This window comes from Cinclus cinclus, chromosome 7, assembly GCF_963662255.1.
Source record: "Cinclus cinclus chromosome 7, bCinCin1.1, whole genome shotgun sequence".
Taxonomy (NCBI): Eukaryota; Metazoa; Chordata; class Aves; order Passeriformes; family Cinclidae; genus Cinclus; species Cinclus cinclus.
In genome coordinates, this window is record NC_085052.1 from 31,711,652 (window position 1) to 31,733,330 (window position 21,679).

Sequence of the window (21,679 nt, forward strand, 5' to 3'; positions counted from 1 at the left end):
GCCTATCATAAGGTACCTGGGCAGAGATATCTTTTCTTCAAGTTTCAGCTCAAAGTAAAAATTTTGCTGAAGGAAATGCATGAGATCTAGTGAAAATGTTAACTCTACCTTTCAGTTTAATGCCAGGAATATCACTGTGAAATTTAGTCCAGATACAGAATAATGTGAGGAAGCATGTGAAAAAAGTAATAGTTATTGCGAAAATTAGTTTCTAAAGAGAATGGTACTGAGCTTTGATAGGAAGTGTTTTCTGGAACAGGTAGGGACCACGCTGAACTTCTTTGCACACACACGTGACCCCTGCTGATCGATGTCAACCCTTGATTAATATTTTACTGAAAAAGTGTGAGATGATTCAAACTTTGTCTGTCGGGGTTGGTGTTGCTAAGCAACTTTGCTCCTTGTCTGAGAACTAGTCTTCACAGCAACCTTTCCTTCAAGACAAAGACCTGCATCCTCGCTGAAAAACCCAGCCAGTCACATTCCACCCTTGCCTTCGCGTGTCGCTCCCCAGCTCCCAGTTAAGAAGAAACGAACGCGCGGTGTCTGAAACGCCTCCCTTCCCTTACCATAATCGCTGTCGTAGAAGACGATGAACTTCTGCCAGCGCAGCTCGGTGACCAGCTTGAGCATGACGTCGTTGAGGCGCACGGGCGGGCGCGCAGCCAGCGTGTACTCCTCGTCCTCCAGGCTGGGGTTGAGCTGGCAGGCCGTGCGCGGGGAGCCGCCCGTGCTGCGCTGCACGAACAGGTGCGGGATGTGCATGGCATCCGTCAGCGACTGCAGCGCGTTGGCCGACGCGCAGCCCGTCGACGTCACCAGGGCTAGGATCCCCAGGGTCATCAGGTCGCAGGCTGGAGGAGACAAGACGTAGAGCAGAGTTTGAACGAGCCCGAGCAAGTCCTTCGGCGAACCTAGATGCTAAGAAGGGAACGGGGCAGGTTTTGCCCCTGCTGTCAACGCAGGGCTGACATGATTTATATCATGCTGTCGGCTGAAGCCTTTCAGAGTTAGGTCCTGCACCTTTTCAGTAGGAGACGGTGTCTGCAATCTGTCCTGATATGGCGAAGTTGAGGACAGATAACATAACTACTGTCAGTCCCTGAGACAGCAGCTGATGTGGATAGAGATTATGTTCCTTGCTGCAGGTCAGTCCTGGTGCATGCAGGAACTGAATTCCCATTTTCTTAAACTCACTTCACTGCTTTAACCCCTTAATCCTTGTTGGGTACCTTGGATGAAGATTTTGGACAATAAAGAGCAATTTCCATTCCAAGAATTTGCCCCGTACAGCAGAGTTTTGAAGGATTTTTTTTTTAATTAATAAAAAAAAATTCACTGTGTGTCTCAGAGCAATGAAGAAACAGCAAAGGCATTCTTTAGAATGGAGGCAACTGGTGAATGACTAAACAATTATTAGCAACATTGTAGCTGCACTTAAAAAGATCTGGAAAAGCACGTATCATTTAAAGCCGGTGCATACACATTTGACCCCATCTGTTTTTGAGAACGAAGCATTATTCTCAAGCTGAGTTTGATACACAGATCATGAAGAGACCTGGGCAGTCTGCTCTGCTACTCAGGACACCCCACATGCCGTGTTCTTCCCAGGACTTCTCCAGATAAGGCAACCTGATCTTCAGCTGCAGTTAGAAAATATTTCCAGCCAGGGCCCTCAACAGCTATTCAGTCAGCAGCGGTGAGAAGACTGTGTAAGACCATAAGGCAGCCAGTGAAACCAGTTTTTATTAACTCCAGTGAAAAAGTGGCAGCCAAGTTGGCCCAGACAGCTCAGCATAGGAAACTCTCATAGGATAGGCTGGCACCAGCCCTGGAGATCCCCCAGGGGTACTGGGAACTACCTGTTCCACCTTTGAAGAGGGCTGGGGGCAAGCTCAGGGGTTCAGCAGCTGTTTCAGACCCCCCAAAAGCAGCTGCCCAAGAACAGCCTGCCCACAGGAAACTCTTGCTCTGCTCCCCCAGCGCAGCAAAGCCAGACAGGAGGGGACGGGACATGCCCCACAGCCCTGTGCAGTCTGCACGAGCTCCTTAACAGTGCACAAGCAAAGAGCCTCTGGGGTGCAGTTCAGAGCCCCCCGGGACACACAGAGAGCTGAGCAGGAGACCCAGCTTCCAGCTGGAGAGGGGAGGCTGCCCGTGCTGGTGCTTCCCCCCTCCAGGAGAGCACACGGGCTGGGGGACTGCGAGTGCCAGTCAGGGCTGGGGGCAGCAGGTGACCCGCAGCCACACTGCCACCGACCTGCTGCCTCAGCTCCGGTGGAAAGGCAGAAAAGAGAGCACAGTCTGAAGGCATTTATTTATCCTCCTCCAAACACTTTCAAGTGTATCTCCACTGTCAGAGGCCAGAAAGTCAAAGGAAGTAGGTTATGAATAGTTAATAGTAATTAACAGTTAAGGATAAATTAATATTAATTACACAAAGCCTCCGTAATTAAATGCATAACTGTTTCTCACACAAGAAATGAACCACTCCATCAGAAATCTTCTTAGACCAGACAGAAAATAGATATATTTCACTTTGATACGGGATAACAGAAAGAAAATGTTTGATCTTCTCTGTGCACAGAATGTTCAACATGTATCCTGATGCAACAAAGATGAAGAGCTTTTAAAATTATTTCCTTGATGGTCTTTACAATAAACGTATGTCAGCTGCATTATCTAAATTTACTCTGCGTTGATTATAGTTATACGAAATCATTCTTTGTTTTTCCTGAGAGCTGACCTGATTTAACAGCAGGGAGGCATTGTATTGCCAAATGGAAGACCCAGGTTTGGGAACAGATTTGATTTCCCAGGCTTCTTGCCAGAGAAAACTGAACATGTCATACAGGTAATTTATTTAGTCACAGTAGGGGAGGGAACAGAGAAGTGAGAACAGAGGGAGAGAGCAGCAGAGCCGAGCCATAAACCCCTGCAGAGATCACCAGCCAGCAAGCTTTGCTGTCACCAAGGGTGAGAGCAGCAAAGCACACAGGGCTGTGCCAGGAACAATTTACTTGCAAACCAGACAGAAGGAGACAAAAAACAAAGCCCTTTCTGATGGGAGGCTGCATTCAGAGAGTCACTTATTTGTGCAATTCAGAGCTGATCACCAGTTGTAGAACAAGAAAAACTTTCCTTCAGTGACTGACACTAATCAAAAGCTGCTGCTTATGAGCAGCTCAAAGACCGGACGGAGAGGCGACAGATCACAGCAAATGGGACCCCTTATCTCCCAGCACAGCCCACCAAACACAGCTGAAATGGCTCAGCAAAGACTATTTCAGCCGAGGCATTTTCCCAATGTTTTGTAGTTTGTGTCCATGGGTTAGATTGAAGAATTAGTCAATATGCTTCCACATTCTGATATTTTTGTTGATTGATTATGTTCTGCCTGAAAGCATACACTACTAAGAGTGTGCTCCTCTTGCTTCTTTGTTTTGAGATAGCAGGCAATAAAAACTGGAATGACAAAAGAAAAAAAAAATGTTTCGTGTTTTCTGAATTGCTTTCTTTAGTCAAATTACAGAATGTGAAACAGAACATGTCATTTCTAATAGAAGACTTCCATTTCACAAAAATACAATGGATTCCAAGAAGTTCAACCTCTCCACAATTACTGCACTGAAGGGTGAGAATAAGCTTTGAGCACATGAAGAAGGAAAGTATTACTTTTTACATGAGTAACACAATGGGGAACAGCAACATAACAGACTCCATTAAAAAACTCATTAGCTCTTAAGGCATCACAAAATTCCTTAGCAAGGGAACATTCAAGGATTATAAAAATCTTGGGAGAAAACTCTGGTGGACTACCTTGTTTTTAGGATTCCCCCCACATTCCTACAATGTCTTGTAGGGCAGAAAACTAACATTAGAAGAGGGATGCAATTTTCTGTTTAACTTCACAATAGCTGTAGATTTGAAGTAACAACCAAATACCCTCGACTTCAGGACTGAGTAGATGGCTAATTCTGTCTATCTGTTGCAGTTTCATAAGCATTCAAAAGAACCTGTGATTTTTACATAAAAATTTTTTAACCCTGATCTTGATTTTCTTATGAGCTGAATACATTTGATTTGAAATGCTTTGGTCCACATCAAACCAGCAACAACATAAGCAAAAGAGGAATCAAAACAACTTGAGAACTTCAGCTACTACAGTTATGGTAGCATACATTTAATATTCTTATAACTAAAATGCTTCCATATTCATTTATGTTGCAGATATTCACAAATGTTGCAGTTTTAAGAAATAAGACTTTTAAAGTATTTGTTTCACAGATGAAAAGATGAATGTCCTGGTAATCCTACCCCAGATTTTACTGCTATTTAAACAGAAATAGATATTAGTTTACTGTGCTGAAAATTACCTTATCACCATCAAACTTCATTTTAAGAAGATACCAACATCATACAAACCATATAGTAAGAAACGTGCAGTCTAAAATGATGAAACCATGAACAACATCATACATGAAAGAATAAATCTTCATTAATCTATTTGAGCCAATTAAATCATATCATGGTACTTGTTCAGTGCTGGCCTCCATCAACAGACCATCTCTCAAGCTTATTCTTGGATTTCATTTAGGTTTCCCAAGTTATTGATTAATCCTGTTTGCAATTGTTTTGGTGAAGCATCTCTCCTAACCTGTTCTTTTTGAAGTCTGTTTTCAGAGACACGCTTTTACACATCTGCTTGGTATTTACATCTTGAACTGTTCTTTCCATCACAGTGTTTCACTGCTTGCTTCTCCATCTATTGCCTTGAGTTTTACTCTCACATCTTAGCAACACATAGAAAGCTCTCTCATTCTGTGACCCACATCTCTAACTTCAGACACATTTCATTAAGACCACACTTAAGCCTGAAAAAGAAGCTATTAATTTTCAGACTTTGCTTTATTCATACGACCTTTCTCATCAGTGGGCTCCTCATGGCAAATGAGACAATGCAAGATTTCTACTTCGTTGCAATCATCCTTCAGGTCTTGCATTTCTACCCTTGCTTCTTGTACTTCCTGATTCTGAAAACAGGTGTAGATGGCAAAATCCTGATTTGGCACCATCTTCATGGGGATATTTGCATTAAGGGCTTTATCTCAGATCTTTGTAATTAAATCCCTCTCTCTCCAAACCACTGGGGATTAAAACACTCCAAGAGAAACTTAGCTTGCTCCTGGCAATGTGACAACATAACCATCTCTCAGTCTCTCTTTCAGTGATTTCTTATTATCAGAAAAGGACAGAAACTTGTCCCTTTGTTTCTTCCATTATCAATAGAGTGGCTGCCAGTGTAATTTCAGCTCTAACAATATATCCACCTACTGGCATTCACACTGCCTCTTCAGACTTCGATATCTCTGTCTCTCACTTCTGGGCAACACCATCCTGCCCACTCTGGACACCTTTTCATATTTAATAAATGCTCTTCAAGTTTTTAGTTGAATTTTTTCCTTCTTTTTCAGTTTCACTAACCCTTAGAAACTCTTTACTGCACCGCAAATAGAGAATCATCCAAATCACAAATAACTTACATTTTTAAAAAATCGCTATCTGAAAATTGAGAGGCTGTTGCCTTTCTGCTTGGAAAGGTTTTCAAAGGAAGGAAGATAACTTCAGACACGCTGTATTACTCTGCAATGAAGTGATTAACTAAGTTGGCACTTAAGGGTCTGTGATTAGGTTTGAAAGCCACCTTCCTGCTGAGACGAGGGACTTCATGCTTGCCTCAGTAAATCCAGCAGAAAAATAATTTTTCACATTATTTATCTTTGAAAACCAGTAGGAAAAAAAATTTGTCACTAAAACAAAGTCTAGAGAACGTGTGAATTCTGGGGGAAAAAACCCCTGGTTTTGGGAAGCTAAATCCTAATATTTCATGAGACTATCAAGGCCCGTAATATCTAATGCAAGTGCATACTTAGCAGATTTACCAACTGAACTAGCAAGCAGATGCAAAGTGTTCTACATACAAATGGACTGTTGTATTATTTACGGATATAAAATTTAATTTGCAGCTTAGTTCATTAGCCAATTTATACATAAACGGAGACATGTAAAATTTTGGGGTGAAACAAGTAGAACAGCCAAGAGTCCAGAGCTAAAAATGTATCCGTTCAGAAAATTGTGTTTGAATCAAGATGTAAGGTCTGTGGGAAACACGCCCACAGAGGTATTCTCAAATTAAATGGAAAAAGTCCTTCTGAAAGGTTTGTTGGAGCACTAAAATGAGATAGAAAAGACGGTGATGCAAGGAGAAAGACTGCATCCACCAAGCAATATTACAAACTCAAGAGGATGATGATATAATTCTTCCAGGTAAAGCCAAAATAGCACCAACCACAGAAGTGTTTTCACATACAGCTAAGCAAAACCTGCATGTTCCTGCTGTAGTACATGAGAAACTTCCATGAAGTTAGGGCACAGGTCCTCAGCTAATTCAGTCATCCAGGAAAATGGCAAAAGACTATTAGCAATCTATATTTTACTCCTCTTTGGGCCTCAAAAGGCCTTTAAGTTTAACACTTTTGTGCAAAACCAGCTGATCAGGCAAAACAAATTATAAAATAATCTCATCTGCATCACTGAGAATGCTTCTATTAAAATATTGATTTATACAAATGTTCTCCTATTACTGGTGTATTAAGAACAATATTAAAATTAGTTATATAAGCCCTCACTGAACCTCATGTTTCACTAATTGGGGGTGCCTGAAGAGTAATTAATTTCTCAGTTTACATTTTACAATGTTTCTTGTTCTTCAGCTTCTTTCCTTAAGTGAGAAAGGCAATTCATAATGAGTTTGCATCATTTGCACTTAATGACATGCTATGCAGTTGTTCTTTCTTTGGATACTCAGCAATAAACATATTTTTCTTTGTTTCATTCCTGTAGGTCTTACTAACCATTATGTTCTATATTTACACTATGCTTCTACAAATAACAAAGAATTTATTATTTTTATTATGAAAATACACAAAGTTATAATTATTAGTCACATAATGACTAATACAAAGACAAGCTAAAGGCAGACAGCAAAAACCTTTTATGCAGCACTTATATTGCTGTATCACCTTATATGTAGTAAAGATGGATATTTCCTACTCCATTATCAGAACAAAATACATCTTAGAACAAGAAAGAAAATTCACAATTTCTCCTCTGTGGTTGCATTAAAAAATAAAAATAAACAAAAAATACAAACAAACAAACAAAAAGCACAAAAAAGGAAAATCAAAGCCCCAGAATACCTCAGCTTAGACATGTCCATTTTTTGGATAAAATGTTTGAGAACAGTAAATATTCCCTCTCTCCTCCTCTTCTGTATCTGAGAAAGGGCAGGACAGGCATACCACTACATTCACACGTTAGTGTGTGCAAATAAGAGTTCAAATAAATACGATGACAGAAAATTTCTGACAAAGCACAACCTGAAAAACATCTCAAAAGCAAGGAAAGCATGAAGATTTTAAAATGTTTACGAAAAAACTTGGAAAAACTGCTTCTAAAGGTCATCCCCCAATTTTTTGGGCAGTCTTTCTATTGTTTTTCCATTATTGAAGGAGGAGGAATTAGGGAATAAGCTGCTGGGGTGAGCAGCTGGCTCCATCCCTCCAGGCTCAGGGGCTGACAGGGGCCTCATCACTGCTCAATGACATCAACTGCTCAAGAGAAGTGATTTTTACATTTTCAGCTTCCTTTCAACTCTGATTTACAACCTGATGTCTTGTGGGCCAATCCTCAGCATGTACAAACTCTCAGAGCTCCCCTGGCATTACCAGAAGTGTCCTTTACATCTAAATAATTGCCACTGTGCCTTGTTTGCTCCATTACCCCCTTGGCTCAGCATTTTTAGTACACTCTCCTTGCTGGCTGGTGCACACACAGACAGCTTTTGCTGTGAAGTCTCCAAAATGCTTTCATTTTATAGGACCTATGATGAACACCAAAATGGCATAAATCCTTTCACTAACATTCACATCAACCGGAGAATTAAAATAATATCACTGGAAAGGCAAACCAAAAAGCCAGTTTCTGTGCAGGACAACATTCTTTGTGTCAGTGCTAACCCACTAAACCATTAACTGCCATCCTTGAAAAATTAACCAGGAGCACACAGAGGAGCAGTCTAGACCACTCTTCCATTTGCATTTATGCAAAGACATTATTCCAAAATGGTAAGTAATATACAACAGAGAATAAAAACTAGAGTTGTGGCTTTCATTTAATTTACGGGAGCGTATTAATAAGTCCCTTCACTCTTTGATGGTCAAAATAAAACTCCAAGCACAAGTAACACGCTGCTCTACAGACAACTCAGTTTAGTTTCTGCACAACTGAGTGATGCCATCAAGTGGTCAACAAATGCACCAGTTGTTTTCCAAGTAAGGTTTTTGGTTACTCTTCACTGAACACGCTGCATTTTGTGTGGAAAAGCTACCGCCATGAACTCGGCAAAAAGCACACTCCACTGATAAAAGAGCATTCATTGAGAGCACTAGTGACAGATAAGACATGGCCTTGTTTCTCCAAAAGACACTTCTGGTACTGCTCTCTAGCTCCTCCTAAGAAGGCAGGAGTCTCTGAGAGCACAAACAGCCTTCTAACTGCTTTAGAGTTGATTTCTACTATTGGTTTTGCAGTTGCATAGATCTAGAAGACCACACCAGGAAAGACTGCATAATGTAGGTATTAAAAGTATTTAAACTTTAAAAAAATATAACCAAAGAAAAAGAAAAAAACAATTTAGCATTATGAGTAGTTAAGATTGTACAACATCCCAACATTAATTTCTCAATTAATAATGAAAAGATCCTTAAAGTAGCTAAATAGAAATTTGATGGTGCAGAAATTCTGCAGAATAACTGTACTTCTGTTTTCTCAAAAAAATCTAACTCCATTAGTGAAGACTTTCTCTTGGAATTGTAGTTTGGCATGATTAAATATGTGAATAAGCATTTCTGGTAATTTTGAATAGTGCATGGTTCTACAAAACTACACATTAATCACAATGGCATCAATACTATTTTAAGGCACTAGGTGGAACTGAATCAGCTTTGACTTTTTTTTCTTTTTCCCCTTCAACACTAGCTCTGAGGTAGAATTAACTGCAAACCATCTCAATTATTCACGGGACATAACTGCTTTTCTGAACACTGCATATTTGATCTCTGTTCTTTGCAAGTTCTTCAATAATTATGTTTTCTTTTGCCCTTCAACACAGAATGATCTGCACTTTCTCACCCTCTGCTTTTTTCACCCGCCTTTCATGACAAGCCAATGACATAGGAGTATTTTTTACATCCTTGTTAGTATTCTGCAGGGATGCCTTTGTCGCCTCCTTTAGGACTATTTCACTTGTACACACTGAGTATTATTTTAATGTCAGTGTGGCACAGGCTCAGCTTGAGCAAGCACAAAAGGAAAACGCTTCTGCCATGGACAAAAAGCAGTCAAACAGGGCAATTCCAGATAAGCTGATCAAACCTCCCATTCTTTGGTACTGAGGAACACACTTGGATTTGGAGCAGCATTGATAACCAAGGAACACATCAGCCCTGCTTGCCTATCTAAAGATGTCTATGCACAAATAGGGCCAACAGAAGCTTCCATCTGGGGGGAGGCTGAACTCTTCACCTTTGCATCACACCTTAAGCTGAAAGCAGGAGGGACGAGCATCAGCCTAAGCCTCTCCTCAACTCCTTCTGCACTACTTACAAAAGATTGCTGTTGTTTCCCCAGCACATTAGGAGCACGTGCCACTTGCTGCACACTCCCACTCACGTAGACATTTTAAGCAAACCAAAACACTGACACATGATCTTTCCAATCTGTCCTTGTGCTCACTAAAGAACCTACTTGAAGTCAACCAAGTCAAATAACCCCGAACATCACTCCAAAGCAGCACCCTCAGACTTTAAGAAAACTCTGGGGCACACACAATGCTGTCAGGGTACTGCAATACCAGAAAAAAAAATGATACGAGGCTCAAGGTAAGTTCACAAAAGCTACCATTGTCTCACGTACAGACAGCAAGTTCCATGCTCCAACAAGCAGCTCCAGAAATGCACAGCCCTAAAACTTGTCCTTATTGTCCCATCTCTGATCTTCCCTCTCCCACAGCAGTTACTTCTAGCAGCAAAGAGGACAGTGATATTACATAAGGCAGAGGAGACACCAGAAATCATCACATAGCCAGAGAAGCACAGCCTTGGTGAAGGAGCCCACTTATCTAAACAGCATTCATTTATTTATGCCAACTGCTGAAAGACTTGTAGTGTTTATGAATCTAGTTGTGACTCAGGATGTATTTATAGCACATTTATCGACAAGCTTTAGGGGTTGATCTATTGAAAGATCTCTGCCATGTATCACATACTTACAACTGCATCCAAAGATTATGCAAATATCCCAAGCCTAGCAACAGTCTAAAGCTGCTACGTCATTTTCCAAAATCAACTTTAAAAGGAACACTTTTCCTTTCCTCACTCATGAAAGACATTAACAAATGCCAAATTTTTTTTTGCTCATTACTTTGTTCCTGTCCTCACTCTGCACTAGCATTCATGACATAAAAACCACTTTGCTTGCAAATCTCAAATCCCCCATGGCCATCCAGTGCTACAAACTGGGTAGAATTAAAACACTGTAAATCTGCATTCTCCAGTTTTCCTTTTAGCAGTTGCCACTGAATGACTTCAGACACCACACGTAACTTTTTTAACACCTACTAAACCTACTTTAAGTTATTGGAGTATTATCCTGAATTTCTCTCTCTCCTTCAGCCCTGTATGAGACAAATCAGGGGAAAACACCAAAATTCACAAATTGTCAGGAGCTCTCATCTGAATACAAGAAATTAGCCAGTTGCTCAAATGTGTTTAACACCTGGTAGCTCCCACTGAGAACCTGAGGGCAGATTTTTCAAAAAGTCTCAACATTTACACACTTCCCTACCAGAGGCTGCTGCAAGACCAAGCCTCTTGTTTTGTTGTTTAAATGAGACCTGACCTCTTTAAAGTTTTTCCCATTTTCAACTAGACCCTTTTTTTTTTAACTATGTCAGCCTCTGTCTGAGGATAAACAGGTATTACACTGGGGATAACCAGGCTTACCTCAAACCAACAGCAATGCAGAATATTTCTTTAATATTGTATTATTAAAAATCGTTTAAAAATCAGCCTAATTACAACTTCAATCTAAGGTTTCTCTCTGCATGAAAGTCACTCTATGGCAGACACTAATTTAGACTCATCTAGAAGAAGCCACATGGAAAAGATCTGCTTTTAAAACACCTCACATTCCACAGGAAGATACTGCTGTACTGCTTTACTTAAAGGTTCTACTTTCACCTGTTGTACAATTCCTGGAACTGCACCTGATTTTAGTAACTAGTAACTACATTTTATATATATATATATATATATATATATATATATATATATATATGATCAGTGTGGATAGATAATAAAGGATAACTCAAGCCCTGGGGCATGATCTATACAGAAATACCATATTACATTTCTTATTAGGTGCTACTTCAGATTCATTACTGAGAATGCTTAACTGGATGATATGTTTTATCTTTGCATTCATATAATCTCATACAACACCTTCAGGTAGCTCTCTTTAGTCACTGACTGAAACCAAAATAATTTTGCCCATCCTCTTACCCCTGCATTCGAATGTATTCTGCATAAGACCAAGAGAGCCACTACTGCACTGTGGTAAGTACTGAAACATTATCACATAGGGACAAGTGAGGAACTCAATATTGCATCTTCTGAATCTGTTTCTACAGGGGTTTGTAATATCAATAACCACTGCTCGTGCAGAGAGTTAAACACAGATGGAAGGAAAATGCTTAAACTAACAAGATAAACCTCATAATGAAAAAGCTAGTGCCCAATTTCAAAGTGAGCACACAGAGAGATTGGTTTAAGGAAAGGAAAAGATGCACCTCAAATATAGAAGCAGAAAGAGTAGGTCAGAGAAGGTTCCTGCTGTCAAATATCAATTTCTTTTACTGGTTCAAAAAATCATGTAACTTATCAGAAAAGGTAATTTCTAATGAGAAGTACAAATGAGGAATTTTTTTGTTTGTTCAAAGGTCACCAGTTTCTCACTACAGGCATTCACTATTGGATCATACAGATTTTCTGAGAATATGTATTATAGTTGTATGCTCAACTCATAAACCAAGTTAAAAAATATCAAATTTTAGAAAGCCACAACATCTAGAACCCTCTTGCAAGCCTCACTTTGTCCCAAGCATTAGGAAATTTTACTGAGAGAAACACTCAATTTCTAGACTGATGAAAATCAAGTTACAGCAGATGCAAAGACAGTGGCATCAGTGTCAGCTTGAGAGCCTGGACATCCTGACAAGAGCCATGGTATTCCCTGCAAGGCTGAGGTGGGCTTCCTTCATTTGTCATTGTATGAGTGTTGTACTCTGATTTCTTTTTTTACTGCACAACATCTTTATAAAAATCACTGTCTCATCCAGAACACATGCTATATACACCATCTAAATTGTCACGTTCTTCACAGCATCTATTCTTTTCTCATAATCACTGATTTTTTTTCTTAAAGCAACCTGACTACAAGGTACAGAGCTGCAGGGAATCACTGCCCAGGCCTGGCAGTACATCACCCCCTTGCCTGATGGATAATAACCTGCACAATTGACAGTGTTGGCTTTTGAAGTTTCCCAAATCTCTCCAAAAGTGAGGCATTGCCTTCTGAGGTTAAATCCCTAGACACATCATGAAGATACAGCCTCTGAGAGCTCCAACACTGTAGCCTGGCTCTGCAGACTCCATGGTTACTGTTGGCTCTCCAACCTTCCCAATTTACTTCAAATTGCCATTTCCCAAAGATCCAATTTCATGAGCATTAGGCCAGAAGACATTTGTTCATTCAAGGATCTCTAACTGTCTAAATATATACCATAGATACAGAAAACACCTTGCCCCTTCCTGCATCACCTAAGGTGAGTTCCACACAGCTCTTGAGCATTTTCTACAGCATTAATTATGCATCCAGCACTATGAAACACTTGTATTTTGGAACTGACTCATTGTGGCAACTAACTACTATGAAATCCAATTAATTTCTTTCCCCACAAGCTGAAACTATTTTGCACAACCAGGAAAACTTCCTCCTGGATAGACATGTCAGTTGATTTCTCATGGGGGGACTTTTGCCACAGAGGCTCTTCATTTTCACAGGGTAAGAATATTTTGACTTAGTCCAAATCTACATCGTGAGACTGTCTGTCAGACAACAACCTTGCACATTTACCAGCCTCAGAAACTCCATGGAGACCACTCTTATTCATATATATATATTCAGACTGACAACTATTTCTCAGTTCTACAAGAAAAAAGTGATTTTTTTTTTTCTTTTTTTTTTTTTTCTTTTTTACTACAACAACAGGTTTCTTTAGCTGAAGAGCCAGAGGCACAACATATTATCCCTGGCCAGAGTACCAAGAGAAGGTGTTAATGAACCCAAGACTGAAGCAGGGTTAAAGTCTGGGGGAAGTCTGGCTCCTTATTGTACACCTAACACAATTACATCTAGGTGTAGCAAAGGCACATATAGGATGCTCCTTCCTCACAGCCCTCTCCTAGTGCAGGGTGACTGCACATAGCAGACACAGGCTGGACACCCTGGAGACCAAGGCTACTATAGGGACAAATTGCTTCCTCTGTTCCCTGAGCTACAGCAAAAATGTTAAAGCGAGCTGCAGGATGGGACCCTGCTGGGCAGAACTGTCACTGCTCTGCACATTTAGGCCTCCACCACACAGAACCTGGGCAGTTAGAGAAAAACACATTTCCTCACTTCCACTCCAAGCCCCTTTCCAGTCTAAAAGACATTTCTGTGCGATGTAACAAAAGGCAACGTCTCACTTAAGACTTTCCCAAGTTACACTTGCTCCTGCTAGGAAAAGGGGGTTCTAAACAGCAAAAGTGCCTATCATATTTTCCCCAGTTTAATGATTCATTTGATTAACAGCACTGAGCACAGCTAATCAGGTAACTCACAGGACTCAGGTGTCTTTGAACATCAAAACTGAATGAAAAGGTTTTTGTGAGCAAGGACCAAATACATCAGCTAAATTGTCAGAAAGACTGCAAAATAGAAAGGCAGGTAATGTTCAATTTGTAGACTAATTGTAGAACACATAGAAATGCATAATGAAAAGAAAGGCAGTGTTTTCTATGCTCTCAAGACACTTATCTCTGTTTTACATTAACTGTAAGACAAGTTTCACATTTTGCAAATATACCCTTTCTAATATTCAGCACAAGACATTCCAATCCAATCAGCTGATTGGATTCTGAACTGCAGAAGGCCCAGAAGCCAGCACAGACTCCCAATCAAGGACCTGGGTGCACACAGAGTCCCATGAGACAAGCAGCTGAAACATCTTTGTACCCCACAATGTGCTGATGCATTAGGAATCAAATGTGATCCAAAAAGGGCAGGTAATTTGAAGTGACAAATTTCTTGCCCAGTGACCCTTGCTGAAGTCATTTAAATACAAATCTCTACAAAGCAAAAGATCAACCACAAGAGGCTTCATATGAAGAACATATGAAACCTTTTTAAACAAAGGTTAAACAATTAAATGTTGACATTTCAATTCATAATGCCTTTTTATTGTAATTTACAAGCTAAATATTTGGGGGTGGAAAAAAAATGCATTTTCTTTAATACAAAAATTGAAAACCAGCTGAAGTTCAACGCACCAGCCAATCCTCTCCCACCAGCATCTCCCATTCCTGCCTCCCCACTTACATCATGACAGGACTCAGGTTGAGCCCTCAGGTTCTGATCCACACCTACCATCACCCTGAGCAGGAGATCCCAGGTCCCAGCTGCAGTGAAATAACCAGTGCCCTCACCTGACACTTCCTAAGCACATGTGCAACTTCACCCCACAGGACAGTCACATTTCCCAAGGGTCTGAAAGCCAAAAATATTTGGCAACTCATTGGTCTCTATAAGCTCCACTTGGGGTGAGCATCAGCTGGAAACTTCTTGCTTCAGTTCTTTGCCATGAGAAGTCTGACTTCTCAAGGACAAGTCATCCAAAGCCTCCAGCATAAAGCTCTCCTGTGCACCTTGGGTACATGCCAAATGAGATGGAGACTGAATCCATCAAACACAATCCCCAATTTCCATCACTCAGAAACCCTAACCAAGAGTGATATGCCTTCTCATTCACCAAGAATGCCAGGGTTTGTTTAGAGTGGAGTGACTGCCACAATAAGCACAAAGCTTTATGCCACTCACACAAATCAGGAGACACTAAACTTTTATTTTCAGGGTCAATTGGATTTAGCTGGGAAACTCCATTTCTGATCTCTGCACATTTGACAGAAGGCAAGGAGTCACATGGATAATTTATACAGATAAATTAATTATAGCAAGGTCCAATTTCATTTGTGTAGTTATTTGCTTATTTCTTTTATTTATATTTTTCCTGAGGTACTTGCATGAAGCATGCAGTTGCATTCTGTTGCAGTGGTTAATACAGCATAAAGAGAAATACACATCACTGTCATGTCATTTCAGGCCTGCACAGCAGAATCACATGTTGAATTATTTGGGCTACTGAAAGCAAAACAGGGCAGGTACCGTAAAAAGTAAAAGACCAGAAATCTGAACTCCCATAAACTATTTTTAATGTTAACAACTGTCCATGTATCCCCCTACAGTCCAGGATCAGCTCTCTTGTATTACAAAGTATGAAGCAATATGTATTTTCAGCCATCTGTCACAGCTCCACTGAAAGGCTGAGTGTGAAGGTTTTTTGAGACAAAATTTTGGGGCCATTTCTTGAAGACTGATTATCCCCCAATTGTTCCTCTGTCAGAGTTCAATGTTGTGCTTGTGTAAGCAGCACCTTCACTGAAGGTAAATACAATATTGAATCTACCATATAAGCTAGCTTGGCTTGTATAGGCCAGTGCCTTTTTTATATCTGTCACTGACACCACAGCAATCTCTCTAAAGCTTTTAAAATCTTTTGCAGACATACACAAAACCAAATTCCTATAAGAGAATATTCTTCAGAATATTGTCATATTTATTGGCTTTTGTGCTGAAGTATGAGGATTTGAATTCTTTATGATTTCTTAATCCTATCAAGCATACTTGTACATTTTCTAATTATCTGTATAGAGTCTAATCCTTACAAAAAAAAAAAACAACAAAACTACTAAGATTTGAAGCACTCAATACATTAACTCTGAGTTCACAAAGTTCTTGCTGGTTTTAAGCCTTGACGCTGCCTCCTACAGAGTTGAAATAAAGTCCCTCCTGCTCTCTCTTTGCACCATTTCCCCTCCTCCAATTATGTTTTGGTTTTTTAAACAGCTCCAAGTCTCTGCTCTTTTCCATATTTTTATCAGATTATGCTTCCCTGTAATTACTAAAGCATGTGTCACATGCATCTTCACGAAACACAGTCACCAGAGAGGAGAAAGGAAAACTGTGGCATTCCTAACACATTCCCATTGATCTCTCTCCAGTGACACTTTGTCTCTTTCTTCCATAAGCCCCAACACAGCTGTGCAATTCCTTATTTTCCCACGAGCACACCTTTGCCAGGCTCAGCAGGGAGTTTCAGCTGCCATTACACTGACTTACTGAGCACTGACCTACTCCTGTTGCAGTCACTGAGGTCCTTACTTCCCTAGCCTGGATGGGTGGCACCCACACGTAATTGTTCTTCCCAAATCCAGATTAGGGATGAGAACATTAAACACTATTTCTAGTGCAGAACTTGCACGTTTTTCCTGTGTTAACCATTTGTGTTCACCTACCTTCATAGGGCTGTCTACTTACAACAGCTTCTTACCTCCACTCTCTCCAGAACTGCTTAGATATTCTGCTGGCTTCTGCAAGCATTTGTCACAGCATGATTTTTCCATATGATAACCTATTGACCTATAATAGTTTTGTCTGAACATTCTGGGGAAAAAAAGTACACCTTAGAGCAAGTGTTTCCATCTTTGATGAAGATCACATTGTCTTATGTTTAATGTTTACCCATGTTTACTATGTAAACCCCGCGTTTAATTTGGTATCACTTTGGGAAATCACGTTGCAGCTTCAGCAAAAGCCACAAGCAGTCTCACAGGATCTGAAAGGTATTGTAATGTCCTATTTTGATGAAATTACACTTGCAGTGTTGCAGCAAAACATCTCATACATCTCATTCCAGCCCCTTGAAGAGATAATAAAACCAAAAGAGCACTGAGCTGATTATAAAGCTACCACTGCTTTAAGATTTAGTAAAGCCAAATCTTGCTGTCTCTGGAAAGACATGAAAAGCCAAACCAACATAACCTACAAATGGACATTTTGTCTACACTGTGCAGTTCACAGCTGCATGAGCCAGTGGTGCATGAGCTAGGTCATTCTGAAGTCACACAGAAGGTTTTTCTGTGCTACAGTGCACTGAGCAGTGCAGACAAGCTCCTAAGTGGCGCATCTCACAAATGCAAAGCGGGACAGAAGGTCTGACATTCGGGGTGAGTCCCACACGTTTCTGACACACTCAGTGCAGTTGTTATACTATAGTGGTTTCCTCCGTCAGAAATTCTTGCAAAATATGATTTAATTCATATTCAATTTTGAATATGGAAAAAGATATTGAAAAGATTCAACAGGGATGCAGAACCCACCCTAGAAGCTTACCCCATTTTCCTGAGGAAATGATACCACAAAAAAGGAATGACTCAGTGCTGAATTGCATCTATTTTGAGGTTACTCTTGCTCTAGAATTCACAGGCTAAACACATGAGCTAAAAATTCCTCTAAAATATTTCAAAATCCTGTACAGAACTTTTCAACAAGGTTTTCACCCCCTTATTTGGTTGAGATGACAGGCAATGTTATTCACTCCAGTACAAATTTCCTTCATGCAAATCACTCAGGATTTACTACTTAGAAGTGGAAATGAAGGTTCCTTCTCATGTCTGAGTGCAAGAAATTACCATGTGCTCCTTATTGTCAGCAGCAGAATCCTTGTGACTCATTTCTTTGTCCTCATAAGACATTTAAATGGAAACAAAACTTCAGGATGTACGGATAACACTTTTAACAAGGTGAATGATTTATTTCACCATCATGAATATTTACAGTGCTGTTACTGGTTTTAGAGGAAGCTTTATCTTATATCTCACTTGGATCATGTACCAAACCAACACTGTACCAAATTTTCAATTTGGAATATTTGCTGTAGTTTGGTTAAACATGTGCAGACATATGCATGCCACATACCTTAGCATTCTACCCCAATACACTACTGAAGAACACTAACTCCTTAAACTGCACTTTTAAGAATAAACTTCAAGGAGATTTAAAAAAAAAAAATTATCACAACCAAAGTTTTTTTCTGAACCAAAGAGTAGAAAGCAGAATCACGGTCAGAGTTTTGCCTCCACAGCATCAATTAAAATCCCTGGGTTCATGTACACCATCAGATAAAATAACAAGCAAATAATGGATAGAGAGCCTTGCTACAGCATCAAGTGTTCCTTTGAAGAGGAGCCTCAGAGTTTGCAGTGCTGATTCTGCTCTGTTTGATCTATCACATACTAGTTGGCACAAAAGTATTCGCTTACCCCTAACAAAACACTCTTCTGTTTGCATTATCTTTGCTGGACTGTCATAATGCCCTCTCCACTTTGGAACCCCTGAGAACACAGAGCACAAATTCAGACTCAATTTATCTTACAGCAGTGGAGACAGGTCTCCTATTCAGAGCTGGAATAAGAGATGCCACACTGGAATAAAAACAGGACTTTGTATTAAAATATTTATATATGTATGTTTGCACGTACATGTACATTTTCAAGTCAACTGACTTGCATAATGCTCTTCTGTGACCCCTAATAATTGGCTTTTTCTTTGTGGGCTGCGCAGTCAGCCACAATCCAGCTATATGAATATCCAAGAGCAACAACGTCACTGTCAACAATTACAAACAAAGAAATCAAACTAATTCCAACAAACCCTGCTATTCCCTCTTTGACACAAAGGAAATACCATGTCTAAATGGTGCCACACTTTTACTTTCTTTAAATTAGAAAATCAAACACAGTATCTGCCTCTTAGGTTTTACAGCTAAAAACAGAGACCTACACTACCAAAGAACCACAATCACTGAACACAGAACTAAGCTAAAAGGGAATAAGAAACCACCTGTCCCAATACTACCTTCCCTCAGTCAATAAACAACATGAAGCAGAGCATGTGTCGTGTGACCCTCCTGCCTGCACACTGACAGTGGTTCCAACAGCTTAACAGAATTAACCTGAGTTAGAGCTGGCTTCCAATCCACTCTTTGCATTGGATGTAGCCTACAAAAGAATTATTTTTGATGAAAATACTTCAATATTAAGTCCTGTATAATTTGTAGTCCTTCGTACTCTGTGGTAGCAAGCTCTGCAATTTAATTGTGCTTTCCATGAAAAAGGACTTATTTTAAAACATCTCTTTTTGTTGGGCACCCCTTAGATCCCATATTACAACATGCAGATAATTCTCACTCCCTACCCTTACTTCTCTCCCGTCCACATCTTTACATTCTACTATTATACTATTATCATATCTTTTCATGCAGCATTCCTAATCTACTGTGTTTCTCCTCCTGTACAGGCAGCTCCACACTTTTAACCATCCTTCTTGTCCTTCTTCTAGATTTTATCAGTTTTACTGTGACCTTTAAGAGACAGGATCATCAGATCTGCACACAGAAACTGAGATAGAGAAGTACACTTGAAAAATGAGGTTGATTTCTTCTCCATTCCTTTCCTAAAAATCCCTAAGATTTATTTGTCATTTCTTACTGTCTCCAAGCATTCAAGTAGTGTTTTTTGAGAAATATCCACAATAAACACATGATCTCTTTCCTGAATGGTAATAACAGTTTTCAAATTTACTACTATGTACATGAATACAGATATATATTCTGTGTGGAAACACACACAATATATTGCAGCAGAAAATGTTTCTTGACAGCCCCACAATGCTAAGAAAACAAAATGTCCAGGAAAAAAAAAAAAAAATGTCATACCAGATCAAAAATTACTGAACTATATGCATCTTCCCATCCCTATGTCCGCTTCCCCAAAAATTATTATTTATAAAAGCAGACAGCCTGAGAAACAGGAGGACACACATTCGGTATTTGGCCAGCGTCCAAACCAAAGTCAAGCACAGGTACGTCCTCAGCAGCGAACACACAGCTCTCCATCACGTGCCCTTCCCACCGCGTGTTCCAGGGAGCTGTCACACAGCCAGCAATCTGTCACTGCCCTCAGACTGCCCAAACAGAAACAGCCCCTCAGCCCAGGGGAACAAGGCACCCCGAGCCCCCTGCAAGAGGCAGCGTGGCACAAGAGCTTTTGACCTTGAATTCGTTCAGTCCGGGGCAGTGTGAGGAGCAGCTGCCCGTGGGTGCTCACACAGACCTTCTGGCCAGCACCTGTGCCCACATCCACACTCCCACCTGAGTGCAGCACTCTCTTCTGCCACGTTCACATGCACCTTTAATACATCCGTCTGTACCAGGAAGGAAACTGCAGCACCCAGGACAATAGGGATGAACACATCTAACAACGGCCGCTAGACAGATACACCACAGAGAGCAGGCGTAAATACCGCATTTGTTAGGAAAGAAAAACATATATCCTGTAGAAACACAGAACTGTCAAATTCTCTCAATGTCTAGTAACTGCAAATAAATATGATTCTGGTCTTCTGAAAAGTCTTTCTGAGCTACATGTAAAGTCGTGTTTTTCAGAAAATATTGAGAACGTATTTACCTGCCTCAGTGAAATCAAAGAGCGTATTTTGAAGCACCAGAAGGTTTTTTCTTGCTAGCTCTTCTATTTGTGTTTTCTGATTGTCTGGGTGTTTTTCTTTTTCATTTGCACCCAACTGAGCACTGCTACATCACCAGATCCCTTGTTCTGTCCTGCTCATCTGCTGCAATAACTTTTTTGTTTTCCAGTTGGTAATTCCATCTTCTAGCATATATCATCCTGCTTGGCTACTTTCTTCAATTTTATGAAGTGGCCACTGCAAATTATTTGCACAAATGGAGAGTTATTTCCATTTACATTAGGTCTCCCCCACTCCAGACTTGCTCCAGCAATGCATTTGGTCATGCTGGAGTAAATGGTGGAAAAGAATGGCATAACCACAAACCAGAGCAATTGAACTCAAGTGCTCTAGGAGAACCACGCAGTGACAAAAGTAATATTCATTTTATAAGGCACAGGAAACCAAGATAGCTTATCTTAATTCTACTCATCTTGGAAAAATATTTCTTTGAGCTATTTTATGATCTGTACATGCAGCATAAATCCTCCATTATCCACAGTTAATTTAAAGGAGAGGAAAGACTAGTGAGGCAATTCACATTGTTCCAAATGAAGGAAAAATTACACTGCAGCATCAAATAACAAGAGGGACTGTTCTTAACATCACAAGGATACACAATCCTAACAGGATCTGCAGAATGGGCTATATGTAATCTTGTTGCCTTCAATTTCTGCTCATCAAAAGAAGCACTCCTATTAAATGGCCTTTATATGCTCCCTAATTCAAAAAATGCCAAGAAGTTAATTTAATCCTC

General features: G+C 40.1%; 1 protein-coding gene across 1 annotated transcript in view; it reads right to left on the bottom strand.

Moving 5' to 3' along the window:
• GRID1 (glutamate ionotropic receptor delta type subunit 1) overlaps positions 1–21,679 on the bottom strand; it is a 493,561-nt gene that overhangs the window by 295,097 nt on the left and 176,785 nt on the right. The window contains exon 3 of the mRNA XM_062496272.1: positions 570–854. Coding sequence (XP_062352256.1) covers positions 570–854 — 285 coding nt within the window. The remainder of the gene's footprint in view (positions 1–569; positions 855–21,679) is intronic.